At 37.7% G+C, this 27,341-nt stretch overlaps 3 protein-coding genes across 4 annotated transcripts; all 3 read left to right on the plus strand.

Moving 5' to 3' along the window:
* Positions 1-8,084: 8,084 nt before the first annotated feature.
* Positions 8,085-15,269, plus strand: LOC128533546 (TLC domain-containing protein 4-B-like). Its single transcript, XM_053507830.1, has 7 exons — positions 8,085-8,159; positions 8,272-8,438; positions 8,600-8,689; positions 8,776-8,834; positions 10,648-10,742; positions 13,456-13,529; positions 14,721-15,269. The coding sequence occupies exons 2-7, from the start codon at positions 8,284-8,286 to the stop codon at positions 15,037-15,039; spliced, it is 792 nt and encodes a 263-aa protein (XP_053363805.1). The 5' UTR covers positions 8,085-8,159; positions 8,272-8,283; the 3' UTR covers positions 15,040-15,269.
* A 3,593-nt stretch (positions 15,270-18,862) lies between these two features.
* On the plus strand, positions 18,863-22,619 carry LOC128533354 (holocytochrome c-type synthase). The gene is made up of 7 exons (XM_053507598.1): positions 18,863-19,001; positions 19,985-20,092; positions 20,373-20,542; positions 20,721-20,869; positions 21,247-21,366; positions 21,458-21,544; positions 22,034-22,619. Exons 2-7 carry the CDS (start codon positions 19,990-19,992, stop codon positions 22,224-22,226), a joined length of 822 nt encoding a protein of 273 aa, XP_053363573.1. The 5' UTR covers positions 18,863-19,001; positions 19,985-19,989; the 3' UTR covers positions 22,227-22,619.
* A 1,297-nt stretch (positions 22,620-23,916) lies between these two features.
* rwdd3 (RWD domain containing 3) lies at positions 23,917-26,947 on the plus strand. 2 transcript variants are annotated; one of them, XM_053507691.1, is made up of 4 exons: positions 23,917-24,078; positions 25,067-25,536; positions 26,524-26,687; positions 26,821-26,947. In XM_053507691.1, exons 1-4 carry the CDS (start codon positions 23,994-23,996, stop codon positions 26,930-26,932), a joined length of 831 nt encoding a protein of 276 aa, XP_053363666.1. In that variant the 5' UTR covers positions 23,917-23,993; the 3' UTR covers positions 26,933-26,947. The 2 variants fall into 2 exon arrangements, with proteins under 2 accessions (XP_053363666.1, XP_053363667.1); XM_053507692.1 differs by having other exon boundaries at positions 26,572-26,687.
* The last annotated feature ends 394 nt before the right edge of the window (positions 26,948-27,341 follow it).

A 27,341-nucleotide genomic window follows, 5' to 3' on the forward strand; every position in this document is an offset into this window, starting at 1 on the left:
CATTTGGCCCTTGGATCGGTTCATTTCGATTCATTTTGATCAGCGAGAATGCAATCATTCTGTGCTCGGAAAATGTTATCTGAGTCCGCTGGAAAATGAGATCTTGGAAACGCATACAGCATACTCAGGTGTGAATTAAATCAAATGTGGAAGCTGGGAAGGGACGTTGATCGCTGTATAGACACGACGTCATCAGTGCCGTCTGTCTCCTGCAAAATCTTTGTGTGTGTGTGTGTGTGTGAAGCACGCACCAATCTCGCCATCTGACCTACACATCCTTAGCTGATAATACAGGCTGGCGGTTGTTTCCATATTGTTCATGATGTGGGTGCATGTGCCCTGCGATGGATTAGACCCATTGTTTGGCTAGCACTGACTGATTACCACTACTGCCTTGCACCTTCAGGGTTGCTATGACAGTTGAAGAAAGAAGAAAGGTGGTGTGATAAGTATTAACCAGGGAGGTACTGTAAGGTGGTGTAGTGGTTAGCACTGTAGTCTCACACCTCCAGGATTAAGGGTTTGATTTCCACCTGGGGTCTGTGTGTATGGAGTTTGCATGTTTTTCCAGTGCGTGGTGAGGGTATTCCGGTTTCCTCAGACATGCAGGGGGATTGGACTGTCAATTCCAAATTGCCTGTGTGTATGTGTGTGATTTGTCCAGGGTGTTCCCTGCCTTGTGCCCCAAGTCCCCTGGGATAGGCTCCAGGGCCCGTATTCACAAACCTTCTTAAGCCTAAAAGTTGCTCCTACTGACGGAATTCTCATTTACTTACATTTTCTTAGAATTTCCCCCTAAATTTAGGATTAAATCTTGGTTAAGATAAAAATGATTCATGAAACATCTTAGCCCTAAAAACAGCTCCTAAGGTAAAAAATTGTTAAGAGTAGAGAGGAGGACTTTTAATAGGCTTAAGAGTTTCTATAAATGGTGGAAAGAAGAAGTATTTTCCAAATACTGAACATAAAGATAAAAGAAAACACTGCTTTTCTGTCCAATTAGGTTTTCTTGTTGTTTTACTTCCTTACATCTCTCTTGGATTGTTCACTACATATCATCCAAAAGTGCAACTTAAATAGACTGTCCTGCAATCATGTAAATTGGTAAAAGGTCAGCCATTTTGCTCCAATCAATCTTAAAATGGTATAATAAAAGTAATAATAAAATCAGTATGGTAAATAAATGTAAGAACTTTAATATAGTAACTACTGTGTGGAAATGTGTTGCTTCTAAAGTAGACATATTTTCAACATTTGGCTGTTCAATTATCTTTAAGATATTTAGTCCATAATGAACAATTTGCATAAAGTAGCCTGTAGTCATGATTATACAATTTCATTATATACAAACATTATGATATCATGTATTCTATTTTCATAAAGAGTGTATTTGAAGACCTTTGCAGATGTCATAGGTTATTTTTTTATCAACCAATCATAGTCCCTGTATTGCTGCATCATCCCTAGCAACGGGGTCAACCACACCCCCTCACTAAAATAAAGGTTTTTGTACTTTCCTTCCTCAGAGATGCTCTAAAACGTTTTCTAAATCACTTTTAGTCTAAGACTCCCAGCTAGAACATTTTAGCCTAAGATAGGAGCTCTCTGAAAGAATTCTAAGAAGCTTTGTGAATACGGGCCCAGGTCTCTTGCAACTATGTACAGCATATGTACAGCGATGTAGAGAATGAGTGAGTGAGTAAGTTCTATCTCACACTTATGTAAACAGTGCACAGCTGGGTGTGTGATGCAGCATGACGTGCAATCTGTCAAAAAAAAAAAAACGACAATAAAAATTTAGATTTTGGCCAATATACAACTTATACAACTGAATTTTGAAAGAAAAAAAACATTAATCCGTTGACTTGGCTATCTGCTTACAAAAATTAGGTTATGTTAAAACTATATTAATCTGCCTAAAGCTGTCTTACAAATCTTCGAAGCTTTGTAAGATTTCTTTACGCAATGAACGGCTATATTGCTGTTATTATATATGACATGTAGTGAATCTCCTGCTCTGCTCTGAGTATGAAATTCTAATGCTATTTACTTGCTTTACTCTTTTGGAACTTTGGAACTTTTTTAAAATTTGTCTTTGGGCCAAATGCAATAAAAAATATTTTATTTCAAGAAAGACTGTAATTTCCTGTTCTGCTCAAAGAAACAGATGGGCGTGTAACCATACATGCTATTCAAGAACCCTTAGTGTTTGCTTAGTGAACATGAGTAGCTGTTCAACCAGTTCCTCAAGTTGAGCAATTTTTGTTGCTCTTTTGATTCTGGATAGTGGATGACATTGTGGTCACATTTACGACCTAGAATCATCCAATTTTGTCTTGAATGATAATAAATCAGTGTCAGGTAGCTAGATATACAGTAGACATTTATTTCATTTTTTGGCATTTTACCATTTTTTTTCAAAAAATTATAGTTGTTTCTTTATAATCACCTAGTTAAATGTTGTGTGCACTAATCTGTGGTATGTAAGAGTTATTAATCATTCTTAAACATCAAAAACATTATCACGTCACAAAAAAGCATGTGCTTTAGTGTATTATTTCTGCCAATTCAGCTAATCTGAAATTATCTGTTGGGTGTGGAATTAACAAATTTTGTAAAGGTGTCTCTGTGTTCATGGAGTTTGCATGTTCTCCCCATGCTTGGTGGGTTTTTGGCGTGCCCATAGTGTGCGTGTATGTGTGTGCCCTGCAATGGATTGGCACTCTGCCCAGGGTGTACCCTGCCTCGAGCCCTAAGCCTCCTGGGATAGGCTCCAGGCCCCCGCGACCCCGAATACAGGATAAAGCGGTAAAGAAGATAAGTAAGTAAAAGTGGCAATTCTATAAATGGTATATTTTTACATTTTGAAAAATAATATGAAATGCAGTATATTGATAAGACACAGAAAAAAGCAGACAGTATATTTCATTGGGAATTTACATGTGACCATCAGTTCTATACATTGCCACTCCATTTAAAACATACATTTAAACACTGTAATAATGACTTGATCGAGGTGTTCTTCAGATGTCTAAATATGTAATGTTACCATCTGATTTTAGTCACCAACCTGATTTGTGTGGTGCATGCGCTATAGTACTGTAGTTCATCACGTGCATGGGACTGGTCTTTATGTAGCCATTTTGACACTTTTGGGCTTCCATAAACTTAAGCTTTGTAGTTAATCTGCTGGGTGGATTTTGAGGTTTGGGCATGATTGCCACCAATTACAAGTCAAATGGAAAAGCCATGCATATTTTGGGACATTTTGGTAAAGTTATGCATGCCAATAGTTATAATAGATATCAATATTTATAACATTTATGATTTGACCAAATGCAATAGGAATGCATATATGAATGGTAATTCAAAATAGCTAAAACCAATTACACAACACCACACTCACAACAAAAAAAATCAATACATAATAAATTTATCTTTCTATGAAAATATTTTATGTTAGAGCACATATTGTCATCCATGTTTTCCACTGAAAATAAGAATGCATTAGCTAAATGAGCCCACATTCCCAAAACAAATATTGGTCACAGTGTGTTGATCATTATCACCAGATGCTAAATTTAGAGAGAGGTTGAGGTCATGATTTCAGAACATTTTCTTTTTCCAGGATATCCTGAACATAGCAAGTCTTGTCGCTTCTTTCCCTGTGCTTCCCGAGACCTTAGCACAGCTATCAGGGGATGGTTATGGCTATAAACAGGAAACTGCTAGGAACAACCTTTCAGAAATTACACCAGTTGCAAGGTTCTGGACAACCTTAAATAAGATGGAAGCTAACATGAAGTATATTAAAGTATGTGTTTCTAGATTGCATAAAATTCTTAGTCTTCTTAAATCCTCTCAGTTTAAAATTAAACAAAATAACTGTTTTGCAAAAACACATCATGAATCACAATTTTCGTTAAATTAAACCTAACCCGCCCAAGGCAAATGTAAAAATGGGATTAAAATATCCCAGCGAGACAAGGCATTGCCCAGTCTGGCAACATACATCATCCCTGTGCTTTTTTTTTTTTTTAAACCTCTTGACTCTGTAAACACTGTGACCAGCCATGTGATTGGACTGTATGACTGCTAAGGCACTTATGAATTGAACAGATGTGAATGCAAATACTGGATAGACTTTTACCAATAATCTAAATTGTGATATACTGTATCACTCATTCACTCAACTCATTTTGAAGTTTTCAACTATGACCTATTAGTGTCAGGTGAAATCTACTGTCTCAAGATAATAGAGCTCCTATGTATTAGGTAATAGGTTTTCACGACTGCTTTGTGTAGTATACAAGCAATGTTAAGGTAGTAAGAAAGTGGGTTATATGGGCATGTTATCAAAACAAACAAAAGGAGGAGATTGCATAGGAAAGGTCACGGATCAGACACTCAGTGGGGATTATTTCACTGTAGACAGTAAACCTTTAGCAAGTGGTCTAAAAATGCATTTGAAAATTAATCTCTATTAGTATAGACTAAGCATAAATGAGAATTTCTCCAAAAGAACCTTTAAGGAAACCGAGGGAGAACATTCAAGCTCCAAAAACGACAGACCCAAGCTGGGAATCAAACCCTTAACCCTGGAGTTGCAAGGCCACAGTGCTAGCCACTATACTGTGCCACCATTTAACATTTCTAAAGAATAAATATACAGAGTGCTATTGTGCTTGGAGTCAGAAGGCTACATACAGTACATTTATCATAAACATGAATCCCATGGCAATATTGAGCTTTTAATGTGTGTTTCCTCATATTAATTCAGTACACAATTTAATTTTGGGGGGATTTTTTGGTTTTCTGAAATCAACACAGGATCATAACTTTCCATACAAGGTCAAAAATAAAAGAGAAAATGATTAAAAAAAAGAGATGAGAATTGCTATGAAGTCCACGTTCATGATGAGTTTATGTCACCTTCTGACTGTAACTGGATAGTATTTTGAAGGCTTAGCAAGTTCTGTATATCTGTAAGCAGATATAGTAATGTACTGAGAATCTTGATATCAGTTTGTAGAGTTAAACACTGTAAATGTGTCATGTCACACTACTCTTGATGTGTATGTAGCCCAAATGTACAGTAGAGGATGATTCTGTAGACAGTTCAGTGCTTTGCACTTTTTTCCCCCTATAGTGTTACGCATGTCAGCAGTAACTCCACACTGCTGGAGGGCAGTTCAGATCAGACAAGGTCACTCTGGTTCCTGTATCACTGGTCATTTCTCCATTATTTCTCATTATGGAGGGATTGACAGAATGCAGGCAAACCTACGTTATTCTTGTTTTTAAAGGAATATAGTATATACAACTACTACTACTACTACTACTACTACTAATAATAATAATAACAATAATAATATACCAACTACTTTTCAATAAACCTAAGATCTTCTGTCATATACTGTAAATGCTTTATTTTGGAAATTATTATCTACCCAAAGTCTATAAAAGGACCATTGGTTATGAAGTGGAAACACATCCAGTATAGAACAGCAGACAGTTACAAGGCACCATGCACACACTCATTCATACCAAGGGCAAATCGGTCCAGTCCACCTAATAGCAGATAACAGATAAAATACAAAAAACACCATGCATCACTATGCTGCTCTAACCCAAACACAGTTACCTTGAAGTATGGGGAAACAGAAAAAAAAAACACTGATACACAGATAAACCTTTATAAAATAAGGAAACAGTGATATGGATAGGGAAAGCATCAGTAAAATAAGATAAAAAGACAAAAGGTCATCCAGAGTCATGCAGGCTGGACAAGTTGTAGGTCTAAGCATAGAAAAAGGGGGGAAATGGGGTAAAGTCAAAATCCAAATGAGGTAAATATTTTCATAGTGCATCTTATGGGGTGTTAATGACAAAATCGAGTCCAGAATGATTCCAGTATTATGATCTGCGGGACAACAGACAGGCCAGTCATCAATGTGCAGTCTTATCGGATGAATTGATTTTGGGAAAGTTGTGTTTCACAGATAAGATTTTGGAGGTGTTTAGCATTGAGATAGATCTGTTTAGTGGCTGCATAGCAGTGAAAACCAGTGCATGTAGATAATGACTGGCAGAGGTCCAAGCATTGAGCCATGGGGAACCCTGTGACTGACATTGGAGGTGGTAAAAGTGTGGCCAAAGAGGATAACTGTGTTCTGTCCTTCAGTTAGGACTGGATCTAGTCCTGAGCGATGGACAGCATGTGGATACAGCCTGAACAGCTGCATACTTTGAATGAGGGGTGTTCAGGTCAAACCGGGACTTTTCATTGTAGAGAATAACACCACACACACATTTCTGAGAGTAAAAACTACATCTATCTATCTGTGAATGACAGAAATTCTGTTTGTGGCTTTGTGCGTTTCTGAGGTTGTTCCATCACAGGTATGTCACAGGGATGTCACAGGAGTACCTCGCTAAATCTAATAGTAGGCAGCGTAATTATCAACCATCAAATTATGTCATACTGTAAGCATGTCACAGGCGTTCCTCACTGAATGTAACAGTAGGCAGCATCATCTATGGCGAAAATGTTAATCTTTGGTGGGTGGTGGGCGTTCACTCACCGGTGGCTCATTGGTAGATCTTACGCCTGCTATGCGAAAGGACCAGGTTTGATTCCCAGACAGTGCTCAAACCCCAGCCACTGCCAATCCCCAGTCGGGATAAAATGGAAGGGGTTATAACAGGAAGGGCAGCCGGCATAACACTGTGCCAAGTGTGCCATGTGTGGACTGGATGGTCCACTGTGAGTGTTGGGGAGTGCAGTCATATTGGAAAACCAGAATTACTGTTGTCCTTTACCACAATTTGGTATCATTTTAAGCCTATAATGATAACATGGTTCTACCCTGAACTTCAGTCACTGCTTTTTCCTGGTCAGGGTCACTATATGTCTGGGGTCTATTCTGAGAATACATGTTGGAGGTGGGAATACAAATTGAATGGGACCCTCGATCATATAACACCATGCATACTCATTCATTAGGGTAACTCACTTACTCATTGTCTATACCAGGGGTCTTCAAATCCAGTCCTGGAGGGCCAATGTCCAACACAGTTTGGTGATTCTTTTTCTCAAACACAGCTGATTTAACTAATCTGTTAATTGCTAGATTCAGTGGGTATGTTTAGTTCTTGGTGAATTACAAACTGTGCTGGTCACTGGCCCTCCAGGACTGAATTTAGAGACCCCTGGTCTATACCGTTTAATTCTATATAGAATGTCAGGTGGGGCCTAGAGCTTGGCCCATGAAACTTAGGGCATGAGGTGGCGTATACCCTGGACAGAGTGCCATTCCATTGCAGGGCAAACATACACACTTCAGGCAATATGGGAATAATCTGCATGTCTTTGGACTGTGGGAGGAAACCAGAGTACTCCACCAAGCATGGGAAGAACATTCATGTTCAAACTTCATGCACACAGAGGCGGGAATTGAACCCGGACCCTGGAGATGCAAGGCGACAGAGCTAACCACTAAGCCACCGTGCTGCCACATCTAGGGTTAATTTAATAAATATTTTAGCATGTTTTGGGGAAATGAGAGGAAACTGGAGAACCTGGAGGAAACCTCAATGGACACAAGATGGAAAGAATTCAGCAAAACATTTTTTTTTTATTCTTATGAAGAAATTATCATTGGATTATGGAATTTTTCAAAAGCAGCTAAATTTACAGTACATCCAGTGTTTAAGCTACACTCTTATGAAAAGTGTGCCTTAAGTAATCTTGTGCTTTAACTGATTAATTAAACATATATAAAGAGCATGACTGGCCTGTAATGACCACCTTTGGAAAAAAAAAAAAACAGTCTAGTATCTTTTTTCCCCTGGCTGATGCCAGATGCTTGTGCTCCTCTGGTGTTCACGGCCATCCCCCCAAAGCCATCAGTCATTTCGCTGTAAAAGACGGATACAGCAATATGAGAATCGGTTGTCCAATAGTGCTGTGTCAGCAGATATGCAAACGGAGCTCCACGCCGGGCATTTGGCAGCAGAGCGATACTGCGGCAGCACATGGGACAAGTGATGCTTTTCACCCAGCTGCAAAAACCAGGAAATAGACCTTTTTTCTTTAGAGCAGAAGGCATGATGTAGCACCAGTGTGGAATTTACTGCATGCTGTACTGAGATCAGCGGTGTGTATGGATTGTCGTTTTCCTCTATCCTTTGCTGTCTCTGTCCCTGTCTTACATTCTCTCGTTCTCGTTCTCTCTCTCTCTCTCTCTCTCTCTCTCTGTCTTTCTGCAGGATGAGGTGGCTATGGAGCCTCTGAGCATCCCTGTGGTGTTGGTTACTTTCTGCAGTTTCCTTGTCTCTCAGTGGATCTTTCATGTTGCATGTCCATGGCTGTCCGAGCGCCTCGTTCCTGCTTACCTTACACTCACACACATGCAGAGGACAGAGTGGAACTCTAGGTCAATTTTCTTCTATTAGTATGTCTTTTCTTTGTATGTTTCCAGTAAGAATGTAAACACATATGTATGTTTATAGAGCAGTATCATTTTATGTTCATATACAAATTATTTCTCCAATTTAAGTGTCATTATTAACTGTAAGCTCTTTATATCCCAAACAGGGTTGTCTCCACCGTCCATGCTTTGGTTGTGGGGCTATTTTGTCTTTACATATTACTTTTTGATGATGCTATCAAGAAAGACCCTGTTTGGTAAGTGTCCTGTTGTGATCTAATTTATGTTTGAAATTGTACGTACGTTCAGAATTGTGCACTGATGTTCTTGTCTTTTCGTGAAGGGGAGATCCAACACTAGTGAAACTGAATGTGGGCGTCACCACAGGCTACCTCATCTCAGGTGGGGACCTTTACTTAAACTTATTCAACTTTTATTGCTTTTTATAGCTTTTATTGATATTATTATTGGCATAATTGATATAATTGTTGATATTAAGGTTGCATTACTTTTGTGTGTATAAGAGAGTAATGCATTGTAAGGCATGTGTAGTGTACTTTCATCATGATATACATACATGAAAAGGTGTATCTGTATGATGGATTTGAGGTTTAAAACCTATAATATCTGCGCCTGATTAGCATTTCCCACTTACAGTATATCACGGTTGATTATGTAAAAATTAAAGAATATTGCCCATAATAACTTAATATCAACATTTACATCAAGTCATTATTGAGAATATGTTGTTTATGTTGTTTAAACATGTTGAAACAGGATTAACTGAGCAGGATAAATGTATGGGGAGTGTTCAAGTCAAACCAGGACTTGTGATGAAATTATTAATGGTTATATATTTAAACGCTCCTTCCTCCACAGAGCAAATTATGGCTAATGGCAAATTCATGCACAGGTAAAAATAAATACACTAAGCGAATGGAATATAAAGCTAAAGACTGTTACCAACTAAAGTCCATGACCCTTCTTGTTGAGTATGGTTAGATGGTCTGTTTTTGAATATGCTGCAATGTTTGCAATAAAATACCACTGTGTTAAATGTTTCATTTCACAAACTTTAAATATTCTTGTTGATGACATACTGAATGCTGTATAAATGGTTTCGGGTGGTGTTTAGTATGAATAGTATGCTCAGTATGCCAATGTGTTACATCCACCCTGATTTCATCTCCCTTTTCACTCAACAAACCCCCTACATTCCATCACGACATTCCTTCTTGCTCTCGATGTGAGAGTTTCACCTGTTTGCGTGTTATTCCTTGTAAGTTTGTAAAATTCTTCAGGGAGCTGTAGGTAGGCATTGAATCAATGCTGCTTCTGGTTTTAAATGATTACTTTCTTTCTTTCTAAATCTATATTACGTTTTTTTTTTTTTTGTGTCTTTCTATTTTCACCCTCTTTGATTATTACGAGTTTATATTTCCCTAACACTGTACATGCGTTCATGTTGTTGGCATTTCGGGCATTTCTCACGGCAGGCGAAACACCTACCACTGGAGCCACCAGGGCCCTCTGTACATGCATTCATGTACTTTGGTATATTTGTTAAAAGTGACGATATCTGTTTAATTAAAATGATCAATGTCTGCTTAATCCTATCAGCTGATTTTATGGGCTAGCAGATATTTTAGTTCCTGGCAACACTTTTTGTATCAGTCAGGTTTTAGATAGTAGCAGCTCCCCACCCTGCCAAGAATTCATTCACTTACTCATTATCTATACCAGTCTATCCTGTATACAGGGTTGTGGGGGTACACCCTCAACAGGTGCCAATCCATACAGGGCACACACATACACACACTCACACGCTCATTCACACACTCCAGACAATTTTTTGGGAGAACATGCGACCTCCTCCATGCGCACAGACACCCTTGAGGTGCAAGGCGAAAGTGCTAATCGCTATGCCACCATGCCGCCATCCCAACAATTCTTGATTTTTATTTCTAATGATTTTGGAATGATTCGGAAGTTTTAAATGAAATGACTTTTATCAATTTAAAGCAATCTGTGTAAATAATCAAGATAATTTGTACCTACCTTTGGTGCATGGGTTGCTGCTACTGTTTCTGACATGACAAGTTTAAAAGATTTGGTAGGATGGCTCTTTATATGGCAATCAGTAGTGAACACATGATAATGTTGTCATATTGTTTCATTTTAAATGAAAACTACCTTGTGCTCTTTTGCTTTCCAGATCTGCTGCTTATGGTCTACTTCTGGGATTTCATAGGAGAGAAGTATTTTGTTGTACACCACCTTGCTGCTCTCTATGCATATTATTATGTACTGGTGAGTTTGTAGATATGACTAATTGAAAATAATCAACAATCAACAATTGTTTTAACCCTAACTACTGCAATAATGAGCTTTTCGTTTCTTAGACAATCATGTCAGGAGATGTGTCTCGTGGTCATGAAAAACATGTTTCAATCAAAGAACTAAATTAAATGGCTAAAATGATTGGAATTAAATGAAGACCTGGTTAGTGCATCATGAAAACCAGGAAGGATCTTGCTGAAAGTTTGGAAAAAAAAAAAGTTAATAATAATAATAATAATAATAATAATAATAATTGTAAATTACCATTATTGAGACCGTTGGTTGCATTGTAAAAAAGTAGCAGCAGAAATTATAGCTATGTTTTTACTCACTCACCCATTTTCTATACCGTTTTATCCTGTATTCAGTGTCGCAGAGAGCCTGGAGCCTATCCCAGGAGACTTAGGGCACGTGGCAGGGCATACACACACTACGGGCAATTTGGGAATGCCAATTAGCCTAACCTGCATGTCTGTGGATTGTGGGAGGAAACCCACCAAGCACAATCCTGTCCAGGAATTGAACCTGGAACCTGGAGGTGCAAGGCACTCCACACACAATTCCACACACACAATGTGATGAAAACTCACATAACTAAACAGCTGTGTGGCCATAAGACTTCACTTGTTAATGAGACTCATCAGAAAAAAGTTTTAAGTTGTTAAGAGCATAAAGATTAAACTATGTAAAAAGGGTCATGTGGTTTGATGAGTCCAGACTGACCCTATTCTAGAGTGATGGGTGCGTCAGGCTGAGAAGGGAAGCGCATGAAACAATGCACCCATCATGCATAGTGCCCACTGTACAAGACTCTGGAGGCTATTGGTCAGGTCTAGGCTCAGCAACATTATGTGGCAATAAAATGAAATCAGCTGACGACCTGAATGCACTGAATAACCAGGTTATCACATACTATATTGAGTTTTTGTTCTTTAAAGGCACAGGCATATTCCGGGTGGTTCTGGGAGCTCAAGGAATTGGCCAGCAGTGAAAGTCTTTGTGATTTGCTGAAAAATACTTTATTTAGTGGTTCAACTTTGACATCATCAATATAAGATTTTGGCAAAACATTATTGAAAAATAAATATTGTGATGTTGCATAAAGTTGAGGGAAAATTGAAAAACATTTTAGTGTGAGTGGGGAGTGAGTCTAGTGTTCTTCTTACTTTAAATTCTTATTGGTCATATTTTTATTATGGTTTATAAATAAATCAATTAAGTAATGCAAATGTTTAGTAAGTGTTAATGTTATTTAAAAAACTTGAGTATTTTTCTCACTATGAGAAAACTACTACTGTACAGGTACTATTTTTATGTACTGTGCTGTATTTTTTTGTTCAAGCAATATAAATATATCCACAAAAGTTGGATATAATAGTTTGTACAATTCATAATAATAATAATAATAATAATAATAATAATAAAAGAATCATTGCAACTTCAAACCATAGTTTAGCCTAAGTTTTCTTAATAGCTGTATTACCTACAACATTTTCTTTAAAAATAAATTAATTAATTACATTTAATTCTCCTAGGCTACCTGAGGTAACCAGGGATTTATTTTCTGTGTAATGAAACTCTTCCGTGGCTAGGTTTTCCCTAAGGCCGACTCTGTGCAGGAGTGGTAATGTTCCACATCAGTGCTTTCCTTAATAACTGTGAAAAAAAATATGTTGTCCATGTCCACTGACACAATTAAGTCTTTTGGTTTAGTTTGCAAAAAAATATAAAATATTTAAAATGTTAAAATAATCTAATTGTTTTATTATTTTGTTAGATGATTAAAAACATGAACTGGCTTAAATATTGTAGACAACAAACAAATAAAAACAGATGAGTATGATCAATATGAAGATGTTACCATATAAAATGTACATTAATAAAATAATTGTAATTTTTTTTCATCATTTTTTTTTATTTCTTACACCAAATGTTTATTTATTATAAAAATAATACAGGGTGAGCATAAAGTCCTTCTCTGATTATGTACAATCATGTTTTAAGAAATGCCATTGTCAATGAATACTGTACAGTACACTACAATGACCAATTACTATAGGCTTATTTATTTATTTATTTATTTATAGGGACTTAAGATAATGCTTAACTGGTTAATAATGGATGCTTTACTGATGGTAAATATATGTTATGTCTAATATCAGGTAAAGTTTTATGCTCGCCTCAAGTTATTTTTTATTATATTTAGGTATTAGGTTCCTTTTAAATTTGCACACATTACATATATAAAATACCTTCTATATATTAGAAATAACATTTTACTATTGATTATTTTTCCCAAAGTTGTTGGCATGAAAAATAAAATTGGGTTACATTTTTGTTTGTAGTAAGCAGAAATATACTTTATCTCTATATATTTTTTTCTGACAAATTAATTTTTGTTTACCAAATAATATGTGATTTTGACATTTTTTGAATCATATCTATCAAGGTATTAATTAATTAATTAATTAATTCATTCATTCATTCATTCATAATTTAAAAATTATTTGGAACTCATGGCCATCACATTAGAATTTTCTATAGCAAAACATGTACATCAAAATGGATTTTACTGTTCCCTATGGAGATCATTTTTACAGGGCATTCTTATTCAGTGCTAGTGTATGACAACTTTAACTTTTAATATGTGTGTGTGTGTGTGTGTGTGTGTGTGTGTGTTTAGAGTCAGGGAATATTGCCCTATTTTGCCAATTTCCGTCTGCTTGCTGAATTTTCCACCCCCTTTGTGAACCAGAGGTGAGATTAATACATTATATAGACTTTTGTATTTTTTTTTCATGTCTGCATGTCTTCCTCCCAAATATGAATAGGTGTGTGCTTGTGTCCCACTTTTAATGTATTCCCACCTTACAACCAGTGCTCCCAGTATCTACCCCTGATCCACATCAAACCAAAACAGGATAAAGCGGTTGCTTACTAAAGTTTTGGAGACTGGGAAGGGCATGTCAAAATCTCTTCTCAAACTTCACTGTATGGACAAAAGTATTTGGCCAAACCTGCAGTGACATTGTATCCAAATACATATACTTCAATATGGAATTGGTCTTCCTTTTGCAGCTATAACAGCTTCCACTCTTCTTGGGAGGCTGTCCACAAGATTGACAGAAGAGTGTTTCTGTGGGAATTTGTGCACATTCACTCTGTAGCGGGTTCATGAGGTCAGGCACTGATGTTCTTTATAGCCATGCCACTTAAAGTTGGAAGCATAGCATTGTGCAAGATGTCTTTGTGTGCTGAGGCATCAAGATTGCCCTTCACTGATTAATAATACTAAATAATACCAAATACTTTTGTCCATATAGTGAATGTTACAGTTGATCCTGCATGTGTTTTTGGATTATTATCTTGTTTTAGTATACACCCATAGTTTAGATTTTTAGGAATAATCTGACATATGACCGGAGTGAATATAGTGATTAGAGTGATCATAAATAGATTATAGATATTTAAAAGCAAAATAAAAAATTAAATTGGAAATTGGTAATTTCAGCTGTGTGAGATTGCATTTCATATTCACACACAAAGAAATCTTTGTGGCATTCTTGCAGAGTCTGATTGGAACACAAAGTATCTAAAAAATGAAGGAAGCCATGTCACATTTTGTAATTTGAGATTGCATAAAAAAAAAAAACAGTGTGTACACTAACCACTTTAATTTGGAGATGGCAACACCAAGAAGCCACAATATGAGGAAATTTAGTACTGAACCAGTGAGCAGTGGTTAAAGCAGAAATATATTTTTTACGCCAGATGCCCTTACTGACACAACCCTCCCATTTTATCCGGGCTTGGGACCGGCACTGCATCCAGTGGCTGGGTGGTTGGGCACTGGCTGGGAATCGAACTCGGGCCTTCTGCATGGCAGGCGAAACACCTACCATTATAACATAATTTATAAACAAATATGACCTCATACTTTAATTTCAGGTGGTTTCTTCATGTTCTGGGATTCCACAAGCTTTCCAACTTCAGCCTTGTGAATGGAGTAGCCATGGCGTCTTTCTTCTTCCTGGTGAGGATTGCAGTCATTCCAGTCTACTACAGCCAAATGTACAGTGTGTACGGCACCCAGGCCTTCTACAGACTTACACTGGGGGCTCGAAGTGCCTGGATTTTCTGCAGCCTCTGCCTTGATGTCATGAACATCATGTGGATGCGCAAGATCCTTCGGGGCTGCCTCAAAATTATACGCTCCAGCAGATCCCAAAAACCAGAGATGCTGTTGACGAACCCAAAAATTGACTGAGACTGAGAAAGTCATGTCCTATGACTATTGGTGTTTCATCTTAATAAACAAATGCTGTGATAAGAAATATTAAACCTTCAGGATTATGAGGGAGCATGCAAGACAATACAGGGTGTTAATACATAGGCCTACATACAGAGCAAATAGAAAGCACACTGTAGGTGAACGGTTACTGACTGGAGCCTATGTGTGGACATGAACAAATTGTCAGTCCTCCCTTCTCTACCCATCGGTGGAAATAAACGGCAAGACCTTACATTTCTGATATATATATTTTTAAATCACTTTTCTGTGTTTGGTCAAAACTTTTAGCTTTTTCTCTTATCACCATGTTTAGCCTAATCGTTTTGGTAGCCTCTGTAGTAAATATAGTTATCGAATATTAACCAAACACTTGTGTAATCTTAGCTAAATCAAACATGTTTATACTTCCAGAGTCAGTTAATACGTAAGACTTCAAAACTCAGCAATTCCAGATTTCATTTAACTCATCTGACATTTTTATTATGAAACCAAAAAGACTTTTGCTTTATTTTTGAATGATCTGATGTAAACATGTGAAGCCCACTTCTTCTTTAATGATAAAGTAATAGGCAGAGAAGCGGAGCTCCTACCATGGTCGTACAGAATGCGAAGAAATACAATGTTTACCATTGGTCTCCAGTGGTCACCCTTGTCCTCCAGTAGTCACAGTCCCTAGTTGGATTACAGAGGTTATAAGAGGGATGAATAGAATGGGCTGAGATCTACATTTCAAGAGATGGTGTACAGTCAGTAACTGATATCTTTAAAGTAACCTACTCTTTATGGTTGATATGAACTATAATCTTAAATAGCCAATTAGAGAAGGTGCAGGTTTGGTGTACCTGATAAACCGCAAGTCCTGACAGCGCCTACTCCGACTGCACCCGCAGACAGTTTTAATATGTTTTCAAAATCAACACTTCACAGAAGGAGTGAGGATTAAAATCTGGACAATCAAACTGACAATGCTAAGCTGCTATGAAGCCAAACCAAATTTGCCTTTATTTTATCGGATGCAATAAAGTCAGCACAACATCAGCACAGTTTAACACAAAGAAACTAACAAGTCCATAACTTATGCCTGGAGCAAAAGTGATGCCATGATTGATTCATTATACATTCTATAAGGGACCATGCATGTCGATTAAAGGAAAAAAAAACCCTCTTAATTATGGATTCTCTGGATAAATGTATGTATTCAAACCCATATAAAATTTGTCTAATCCAGAATATCTTGATTTGTGATAATAGTATTTAATGAGTTAGAACTTCTTCTTTTTTTTTTCTTTTTAAATTAGAAAACTGCCTGTGTCACGGTGGTGTAGTGGTTAGCAATGTCGTCTCGCACCTTCAGGGTCCCGGTTCGATTCCCGGCCAGGCTTGATTCCCGTCTGTGTGTACGTGGATTTCTCCCCGTGCTTGGTGGGTTTCCTTCGCATACCCCGGTTTCCTCCCACAGTCCAAAGATATGCAGGTTAGGCTAATTGGTGTTGCCAAATTGACTGTAGTGTGTGAATGAGTGTGTGTGTATGTGTGTGCCCTTCGATGGACTGCCTCGTGCCCTTAAGCCTCCTGAGATAGGCTCCAGGTCCCCGGGACCCTGAATACTGGATAAAGCGTTATAGACGATGAGATGAGAGCTGCCTATGTGCCACTTCTAACCAGAGCTATTAATGTGTAACTATAAATAATTGAATAAATTGGGTTGATTGACTTTGTGTTCGTTTAATGACATCTATGTGGCAATATTCAATGTAAAAAAATACATTCATGAGCTGCTGAAAGTCACCTTGACTATTCTGTAATGAAATTTATGTATGTATGTATTTATTTATGTATGTATTGCTCATGTATGTTTGATGTATGTATGTATTTATGTATGTATGTATCCCCATTGTTTATAAAGTTGCTCACCCACACATGGCAGGCATTCTTAAATCCCAAAATCCGACAGACATTATTAATAAGTTCTCCAAGGCATTTGTGTCCTATAATCCAGAAACTCACAATGTATAGGGTATTCAAATGTTTTTCTAGTGGTGTGCTATTTCAGACTTGCTACTGTATACTGTATCTGTGTGCACATTTACTGCTCTCTGTTTTAGCTAGTGTGGTAACACAACTTGGCTCATGTCCAATGTTTTTAACAAGCTGTAGGATAACATGAATAACACAGATCGTACACCTAAATGGACCAGAGGTCAGTTTTTTTTTTTTTTTTGCTGTTGTTTATATAAGCAGCTGGAGCTACCGGCCTCTGAGATCCATGTAGCTTGTGGAATTCTATTATGTTGTAAAGTGAGAGCCCACATGCAGTGCAGTCAGATTGATGTGCATATTGAGAAAGGATAATCAGATAATAATTACATCTTCAGTTGTAAATACCCGGGCTGCATCCCAAAGTGCATAATCAATTATTGGTACACCATTGGTGTCACTACTACTTTGTCATACTACATGAATTCTCATTTCATTAATAAGTATTGATTTCCACTTGCAGCCAGAGAGGCTAACATTTTAAATACCAATGCTTAAAACAACAACAAACCTTTGCCGCTTTGTCGCAACTGGGTGGCGGGGGGGCCTCTAGCCTCTCCAGGGGGCACAAGGTGGGGAACAGCCTGGATGGGGTGCAAATCCATCACAGGGCACACACACACACACTCATTCACACATTACAGGCAGTTTGAGAACACCAATAATCTGAAAACACGTCACTTAGCGGTTTGCACTGTTGCGTTACTCCCCCATGGTCTGAGCTCAATCCTCACCTCGGGGTCTGTGTGCATGGAGTTTGCATGTTCTCTTTGTGATTGGTGGGTTTTCCTCTGGGTACTTCAGTTTCCTCCCACAGTCAAAAGACATGCAGATTAAGCTAATTGGCGTTCCAAAATTGCCCGTAGTGTGTGAATGCATGCTTAATGTTGACCAGAGATTGTAAAAAAAAATAATGGGAATACAATACATTGAGAATCACCATTGGCCTTCACAGTCCTTAGTTGGACAACAGAGGTCCCTAGATGGATTGATGAAATTAACCTAATCTGCATGTCTTTGGGCTGTAGGAGGAAACCAGAGTACCCGGAGAAAATCCACCAAACTCCACACACACAAACCCTGCGACAGAAATCGGACCCGACAATGTGATTGTGCTAACCGTTACTGACAATATGGAAATGCATTAAATTTAAATGTAAGGGTTTCCTTAGTGTCTATAGGTTTCTTGTTAATACCAGATATCATCACACGGAGCAAATAAAAAAGGCAAGCCATTTTATTAAATAAAAGACTATTATAGTGAAGTTCTGCTCTCTGGGATTATAACCCTGGTGTGTAATTATTGCTGTGTTAAGGAAAGTTTACTGTTTCTCCACTACCTCAACACCATATCTTATGTTCTGTTATGTCGGGGTTGTCGCATTGTCACTTTGTTGTTGCTCGTTTGCACATTTGCACGTGCACTTTATGTTGTCTGTAAAACCTGTAGATAGTCTTCCTTAGTTAGTTAGTTTTTGTTAATTTATGTTGTAATTTATGTTGTAATTTATGTTAGGACTATCTGTCTTGTCTCTGCTAGCCAGCTAACTAGGCCACTTAGTTAGCTAGTTTAGTTTCTTTGTTAATTTATGTTGTAAATTTATGTTGCATGTAGCACCATGGTCCTGAAGGAACGTTGTTTCGTTTCAATGTGTACTAACTGTATATGATTGAAGTGACAATAAAGCCAACTTGAACTGTTCTTCTTCCAGCCAGCAGGTGGCGATAATGCGATGTGCGCTTCACGACCGAACCTAGTGAAGAAGCGGGTTCACGCTGTATGCTGGGTAAAGCACAAGTTTCGACATTGAAATGAAAATAGAGATGTTTTTATAGGTACTAGAATAATAATAAAAGGTATTGTAAAATAAATCTGACACAGGGATCAGTGTAAAAAGCAGGTAAGTGTTATTTTATTATTACTATTTTAAAATAATGTGAAAGTCAGAGTCATTGCATTGATTTAGTCATTGTAAATCATTACGGTGTGGATAACTGCAATGACGTGTGTGTGTGTGTGTGTAAAAGGAAATGAACAGCATTTATCAGCAATTATTTCATTGTTTAGGGGTAATATCTTTACCTTCTTTTCTCCACTGGAGAGTCACGTGACAAGCTAAACAAAATTAAAGTCATTCAAATCCCACATCTCTTTCCGTGCCCTCTTGTTGTCATGGTAACGTTCTAGCTGGCAGGACAGGGGTTTTGGCTATATCAGCAGAGGTGGCTATAACTGTATACAAAAATCAATCAAAAAGTTTAATATTTCATGTTCTTTCATGTTGCAATTTATATATCGCCATACTGACATCAATATAGATTTTTTTTTCATTTGAGGTAGCAAAATGTTGCAGTTCCTCTATAATCCTACAGATCTAAAAAACTGAACAAATCTAAAAAATATATAGATTTATTTTAATATTTATAAAAACGTGCAATTGCAATACAAATTGTATCGGTGCCAGGTAACTGATCTTATTCCATTGGACTTTCACCTCTTTGGTTTCCTGAAAGTAGACAAAGTGTAGTGAAAAGCACGGGATTATGTTGAAAAATTATGTATTTCATCTTTTTTAAAAGGGATTTAAAGGGTTTAAAATAAACCCTACAGCAAAAGTGCAGACATTTTTTGGCTTGCAATAGATATATTGTGCCAAGCCTTATATGTAAAGGCAAACTATGATGTGTGATGAGTTGGAGAATAGTTTGCATCAGTACTGTTAAAAATATCTCTAAAATGTTTACACAGCAAAAAGTACATTTTTGGCTTTGGTTTAATATTAGAGGTTTTTGTGATATGTATTATGACATATAGTGCAGCCCTGGTTTTAGTGTTGGTGTACAGTGATGGTGACTAATGTTAACAATGTTCACTCTTTTACAGAGACAATGTCCAGTCCATTTGGCACGGTCAAAGCGGAGGCTGCTGTGATGTCCAGTGAGAGCCGAGCTTCTCCTCCGGGCTGCCCCGTGCACCAAGACCCTAAAAGCGGTGATTGTAAATAATAAAGTCTATGCGGTTCATTTGTCTGATTTTTATTGATTATGTTGCTGGTGTAGATTTGATTCATTTAATGTAGTTTAGTAGAGCCAGGATTGTGAGATTCAGCTTCACTTTAGCCACTAGTACTGATTTTTTAACTCCTCAGTGTCCTATCATCCATTTTCATGGTTAAATAATCAAAAATCATTTAGGCAACATTTGGGAGAAATATTGTAGCTATAACTTTAGTTTTGCTCAATTATTTGTGCTTTTGTGTCTCTGTGTTTAGCTGCGCCACCGTCCGAGTGCCCCATGCACCGTGCATCTGTTACGGAGCAACCCAAGAGTGCACCAGATGTGCCGGCACATCAGGACAGAGCATATGAATTTGTGCAGTGTCCTGTGACTGGAGCTAGAGAAAGAAAACATGTAGAATCCGACATCGACCCTACCAACATGGTGTGATACTCATTCATACAGAAAGCTGTTACTGAAGATAAACGATAAACTCATTAACAGTGAAGTAGTATAGATTAGTATAGTAAACTGTAAAGATAAAACAAGATGAGAGAAGAAAGCAGACTGTACTTTCAGGTATAAATGTTGTCTGACTTTCTGATTTTCCTCTTGACGTCAGATGCCTCCGCCCAACCAGCAGCCTTCTCCTGGCCAGCCCTTTCCTCTGTCTGTGATGCGAGAAGAGTCACACATCCCTCGCTCAGGATCTGACCAGAACTGGGTTTATCCGTCTGAGCAGATGTTCTGGAACGCCATGCTGAGAAAAGGGTGAGTGAGTAAGTTTTATCACCTGCTTTGCTTTTTTAGTACAGTGTGCATGCTGGCACTTAAAAATTCTTAATTTACCAAATACTTTGCCAAAAGGTCCAAAGCTCACTGTAGACTATGCTGTAAAACATATAACTTTTATGTATACTTTTATGTATACTACTTTTTGCATTATAACTTTTAAAGTCTATCTATGTACCCATCTCTCTGTCATTCTATTGTCTGTGTGCCTGTCTATGTCTATATATCTATCTATCTTTCTATCTATCTATTCTTTGTTCAATTGAATAGAAATGCAGGGTCGTTCTGGTTGGTTGTGTTTTATTAATGAAAATGCGGTTTATAATTAAAACTTTTACCTGAACCGTGTCCACCAGATGGCGCTGGAAAGAACAAGACATCGCTCAGAAAGACATGAAGAACATCATTTCAATTCACAACCAGAACAATGAGCAGGCGTGGAAGGAGATCCTGAGATGGGAAGCTCTCCATTCAAAGTACGCCAAGTGAAAGCTGTACATTTTTACCACACAAAGATGTGATAAAACTGGGTATTAATCATTTGTGACTTGTTTGTGTCATCTACAGGGAGTGTCCATGCGGACCTGCTCTCAAAAAGTTTGGAGGCAAAGCGAAAGAGTTTACCCCAAGAGCCCGCTTTCGTCACTGGATGGGGTGAGATTGAATCCCAGTGTGAAAAAAAAAGACACTAAGGATTTCAAAGATAATAAGCACTTAATGTAATAAATTAAACTACTACTATCTATACATTCCAATTATTTAATCCAACTTTATCTTTGTCCATTTGTATTTTTCTGTTTAGATTTGACCATTTTGTTGTTTCCAGAATGAGAAAGAATACATTTATAAGTTTCCAGGCCTCTGTGCTCCTTAATCAACACATTCTTTTGCTTTTTATTTTAGTTTGTTTAGTTATGTCCAGTTAAAAAAATAGAAATAGGAGCAAATAAACCAATATTTAATATATTAATAAACATCAATCTTTTCTCATATTGAGACTCATGAAACAGACAAACTGGGTTAAAATAACCCTGGAAATTAGGGTTCTTCGCAAGAGACCTACATGGCTAAGGAGCAATTTCCTCAAAACTAATAATAATTCCTGATTTTATATTTGCCCTTTTTTGTCCCTCTCTTGCTCAGACACGAGCTGCCGTTCGACAGACATGACTGGATTGTAGATCGTTGTGGGAAAGAGGTGCGGTATGTGATTGACTACTACGATGGAGGTCTTGGAGGTCATCACACCATCTTAGATGTCCGTCCAGCGTTTGATTCTTTACAAGCTGTGTGGGATCGCATGAAGGTGGCGTGGTGGAGATGGACTTCGTCATGACCTTGTGCTGCTACACTGGAATATAGGAGATTGATAGTATTTATTGGTGATTATGTGAGCTTGTTTAGGAAATATTATTGATTGATTCTATTAATAATGATTATTATGATGCCCTGTAAATATCAGACAAGGAAACATGATTCAGTGAAATCTGACCAAATGTAATCTTATCTCACACTTAAAGTTGCTATCTGTAAGAATAACATTCTAATACACCATACACTGATCAGCCATTATGCAACATTATGACCACCTGCCTAATATTGAGTAGGTTCCGCCTTTGCCACCATAACAGCATTTTACTGTGTTCTGACATCTTTATATCACAACCAGCATTAACCTTTTCAACAATTTGATCTGCAGTAGTGCTTCTATTGGATTGGACTACAGTCAGTTACAATATCCCATTACAACATGGATGGGATATACAGTATTAGGCAGCAGGACCTTTTTTTTTCCTGACGTTGATGTGTTGGAAGCAGAAAAAATGGACAAGCATAAGGATTTGAGTGACTGTGACATGAGACAGATTGTGATAGCTAGAGGACTGGGTCAGAGGAACTGCAACACTGCAGCAGTTATGGGATATTCCCGGTCTGGGTGGCCAAGACGCACTGATGCACATGGGCCTGTGTAGTCCGAACCAATAGAAGCGCTAATGAAGATCAAATCGATGAAAAAGTTAATTCTGGTTCCTATAGAAAGGTGTCAGAACACACAGTGCATTACTGTCTTTGTGGCAAATGGGGACCTACTCAATATTAGGCAGGTAGTCATAATGTAATGGGTGATTGGTGTATGGTGTAATAGAATTTTAACATGGGACATGAGCTGTCAAGCAGATCATATCACAAAACCACATGATCACTTTTTACAGTTATTATTTTTGGGGAAATAGGAGTGTAACCGGAGATTAAATGCACTGGTTAAACAAAAATCAAAGGTGTCTTGCTTTTTGCATAAGTAGGAAAAATCCTAGTGTCTTAAACTTCACCCTAGACATTTATCCAGGTTTAAAGCTAATTTAAACTTTCATATTGATGTGTAGTTATATTACAGTTTATCACAGAACTTATAATTTTTCCGCAACTATAAGAAGGTCACTGTTCAATAAATATTATACATCTTTAGATTTCATGAAATTATAAATCCATGATATCAAAATGGCTTTGATTATAAATGTCTATGCACAATGTGTGTGTAGGGTTATATATTTTTATGTAACCTATAATCCGTGTTAAAATCCTTAATTTGAGGGCAACTTAACCAAAACTTATTTCTACGTTATATTAAAATAAGAATAATATACATTCTCGTCCCTGGACCGGAACTGAGTTTTCACAGTCAGTGTTTCAACACGGACTCCTCCTTTCTCCGTACAATCAAACATGTCGACTTATTATTTTTTTACCCAACCGTATTCGGAAAGATCCCGCCTCTTCGACTAGGATTCGCTTGTTTTTACGATTACCAACCTGTTCTTTCATTCAATATTATGTTTTTTATTATTTAAAAATGATTAATTCGTTAAAAATTAATGTAAAATAATAGTAAATAAAAAAAAGAATGAGCTGAATTAAAAACTTAATAACAGCACTGAGGTCCGTAGTTTCTCTGGTAACATGAACACGAGCGCTGATTGAAAGTTCAAGACGTTCTAGCCAATCACAGGTAAGGAGGCGGGATTAATAGGAATACAGGTGTGGGGAGATAACGCTGAAGCTGGTAGTAAAGTTTGGTCTATATCTTTGCACTTATGATGCAAGGATGTCGGAAGAAGCGCTGGATGAAATGTCGGTTCTGTCTGCAATTTTTTGTGAAAAAGACGAATTTGAGTTGATTGAGGAATCAGGTGAGGATTGTCTTTAAGCTATATATGTTTCCCGTGTAGTTCAGTGCAGGAAGAATCACAGAGTGACATGCTGGTACAGAAAAATAATCAGTGACAGAGTGGTGTGAGGAAGAAGAGCTCCTGGAGTCATTCTGAAGTACATGTTTACCACAAATTAAAGTATTTTTCTGTCCCCCTTCATATCATAGCATAAAAAAAAGAAGCTGGTTACTTCCTGTTATAAATTCTGTTAAATGTCTATACCTGACCACTTCTAATTTTACAGTAATTTAAAATGCACCACCTGCAGGATCATAGAAGAACTACACCTAAACTGTATTTACTCCTCTTCTATACCTGTTATCCTGTACAGGGTCAGGGATCCCAGGAGACTTTGGGCATAAAGCGGGGTACACACTGGAGAGTGTGCCAATCCGTTACATGGGAACACGTACACGCACACACACTATGGGCAATTTGGAAACGTGTGTTGGTCTAATCTATATGTCTTTGCACTGTGGGAGAAAACCGAAGAATCTGGAGTAAATCCAACAAGCACAGGGAGAACATGGAAACTCCATGCACACAGACCCGAGGAGGGAATTAAACCCTCGATTATTGAGGTGCAAGGCCATGGTGCTAACTACTACTCCAGCATTCCACCCACCTGAAATGCAAACATATGAAAAAAAAAAATATATATTATTCGATATAGATGTAGATGATTTTTTTGTTCTATCTATCTATCAATTCCATTTACACATTTCCTATACAGTTCATGTGATCTATCATACAAAGCCCTGTGCAACTATAGAAATTATAATTCATTAGAATGAGCGTATCAATATAGACCCATTGTCAGCATCTGCTATAGAAAAATAATCAACACATCCTGGATAATCAGATTAGTGCTGTGGAATTAATACAATGAATCTTATTATATATCAATACTGTCAAGTGAGAGATTTTCAGTCTTTTCTAATGCTTTGTGAACGTGCTCTTTAAACAGCTCAGACAGGACTCGTGTACCGCATCCGCACTGCGATAGACACCGACAGCAAGACAAAAACCCTGGACCTGACTTTCCATCTGCCTCCGCTATACCCTCAAACCACTCCTGATATCAGCGTCACCTCCAGCCATTTCTCGCGGAACCACTGCCAAGAACTGAAAAGAGCGATGCTCAGTAAAGCTAGCACTCTTCCACACGAGCCTATGGTTCACCATCTCGTGACGTGGCTTCAACACAATTTCACCGACCTGGTTACAACCCCGAACAGCCGAGGAGACTGCTCAAGTACAGCAGATAGTAACGCAGAGCACACCTGGATGGCATTGCTGCATTTAGATCATATGCGTTCTAAAGCTAAATATATCAAACTGATTGAAAAGTGGACTTCAGAGCTGGGTTTGACGGGGAGGCTGTTTGTCGGCAGGCCGATTTTGATTTTACTGCAAGGAACAAAGGAAAGCATTAAGGTATAAAGGAGAGATTATTGCTTCTGCACTAAGATTTGATTTGTAACATTTTAGATAAGACATGTTTGCTTCTTAAGTTATTTTACAAATGCTACAGCAAAACGAATACAATCTTTTTCTGTAAATATATAATAACTTTATTACGCATGAAGTGGTTTAGGCACACTAAGATTAACTGTAATCTATAAACAAGAACAAATCACCGCAATTGAACACTGTGGCATTGTGTGGCTGGCCATCTTGGATAACCAGAGTCACTTTTGCACACACAATACGCACAATTGGGTATTTTTCGAATAAAGTAAAATATGAGGGACATTCAAGTCAAACTTGGATTCTGATTGTGCAGAAAAACGTTTAGAACTACCTTTTTTACCCTATATAATCCCCTGCTACGCCAATGCACTTATCCTAGTGTTTCACCAGTGCTAGGATACCATTAAGGTAAAAGGTTTTCTCCGTACACCGAAGCCACGCCCGGAGTGGCTGCTTCATATCTGAAACGTTGGCCTCCCAGGAACTCCTTCAAGGACCTAAACATGTGGAAATGGTTTGGAGCTAGGTCAGAACTGTACAGGGATGTGGCAATAACTCGAGTTGAGTTCCTGTAATGTGCCAGTGGAAGTGATTTTGTGTACAGTTCCAAGAGACAAATGTGTCTCTTCCGTAAGTTGGCAACAAGTTATCTGTCGTTTTTTTCAAGGATCAGGCATTCCACCGCTGAATGTTCACTTTAACATCTGTAGTGTTTTCCATTTTACACCTTCATTTACAAGAAATTTTATCACAAGTCATAAATTCAAACTTCCCCTCATATTTTACTATAATTATTTTTAGGTTTATTTCAAAATAAGAAAACATGAGACCAAACGTATCTTAGTTGATTGATTACATCGTCTTTCTTTTTCCTGAGGTGTGCTTTAAAATAATTTTATTTTTTTTCCTGAGTCCAATTTTCAAGTACGTCTTCTATATTCATTTCGTCAGCTTAGTAAAATATATAATTGGATGCCAACTCTAAATCCTTCCCTCAAGGAATATATCCACCTTCAGAGGACGGTGAAAGTTGACGTTGACTCGTCAGGCAAGCGGTGCAAAGAGAAAATGATGAGGGTTTTATGTGAAGTGCCCCTTACAGAGGATTTTAAAAGGTAAGAGCTGCCAGTTTTCCACTTAAACATTTAAAAAATCCCTTCACTCTTTTTTTTGCATCAACCTGTTATTTAATGTGTCTTTGTCTCGCTCTTACCTTTCCTCCTCTTAACCCATTCCCTTTCATTTAAGAATATCAACGTTTGAGGTTAAAGAAGACTTGTCTTTAGAAGACCTCAGAAGGGAGTTTGATTTAGTCGGATCGATGAAGCTTTACCAAGAATTTGTAACCTCGTTACAATAAATGTCTGAAATCTTGGCTGGGTTGTTTCTTTAGAATCTGCTTTTATACCTGTTTTGCAACTAGTGAATTCCTTGAGGAGAACTCGAGCAGGGATTGAACACATTGGGATTATGATGTACACAAATTCCGGGTTTCCTCCGGGTACTTTGGTTTTCTTACACATATATGCAGGTTACGCTAATTGTCGTTCCCAAAATCGCCCATTGTGTGTGTATGTATGTATGTATGTATGTATGTATGTACTGTATGTATGTGTGTGCCCTGCGATGGATTGTACCCTGCCTCGTGCCCCGGTGTACCCTGCACGCAACCCTGAATGCAAGATTAAGTGGTATAGAAGATGAGTGAGTGTTTATTGGCCAATTATGTCTGCATCGCTCCTTTTTATTTTTTATGCAAATCCCAGGAG

The sequence above is a fragment of the Clarias gariepinus genome, chromosome 11 (assembly GCF_024256425.1).
Source record: "Clarias gariepinus isolate MV-2021 ecotype Netherlands chromosome 11, CGAR_prim_01v2, whole genome shotgun sequence".
Taxonomy (NCBI): domain Eukaryota; kingdom Metazoa; phylum Chordata; class Actinopteri; order Siluriformes; family Clariidae; genus Clarias; species Clarias gariepinus.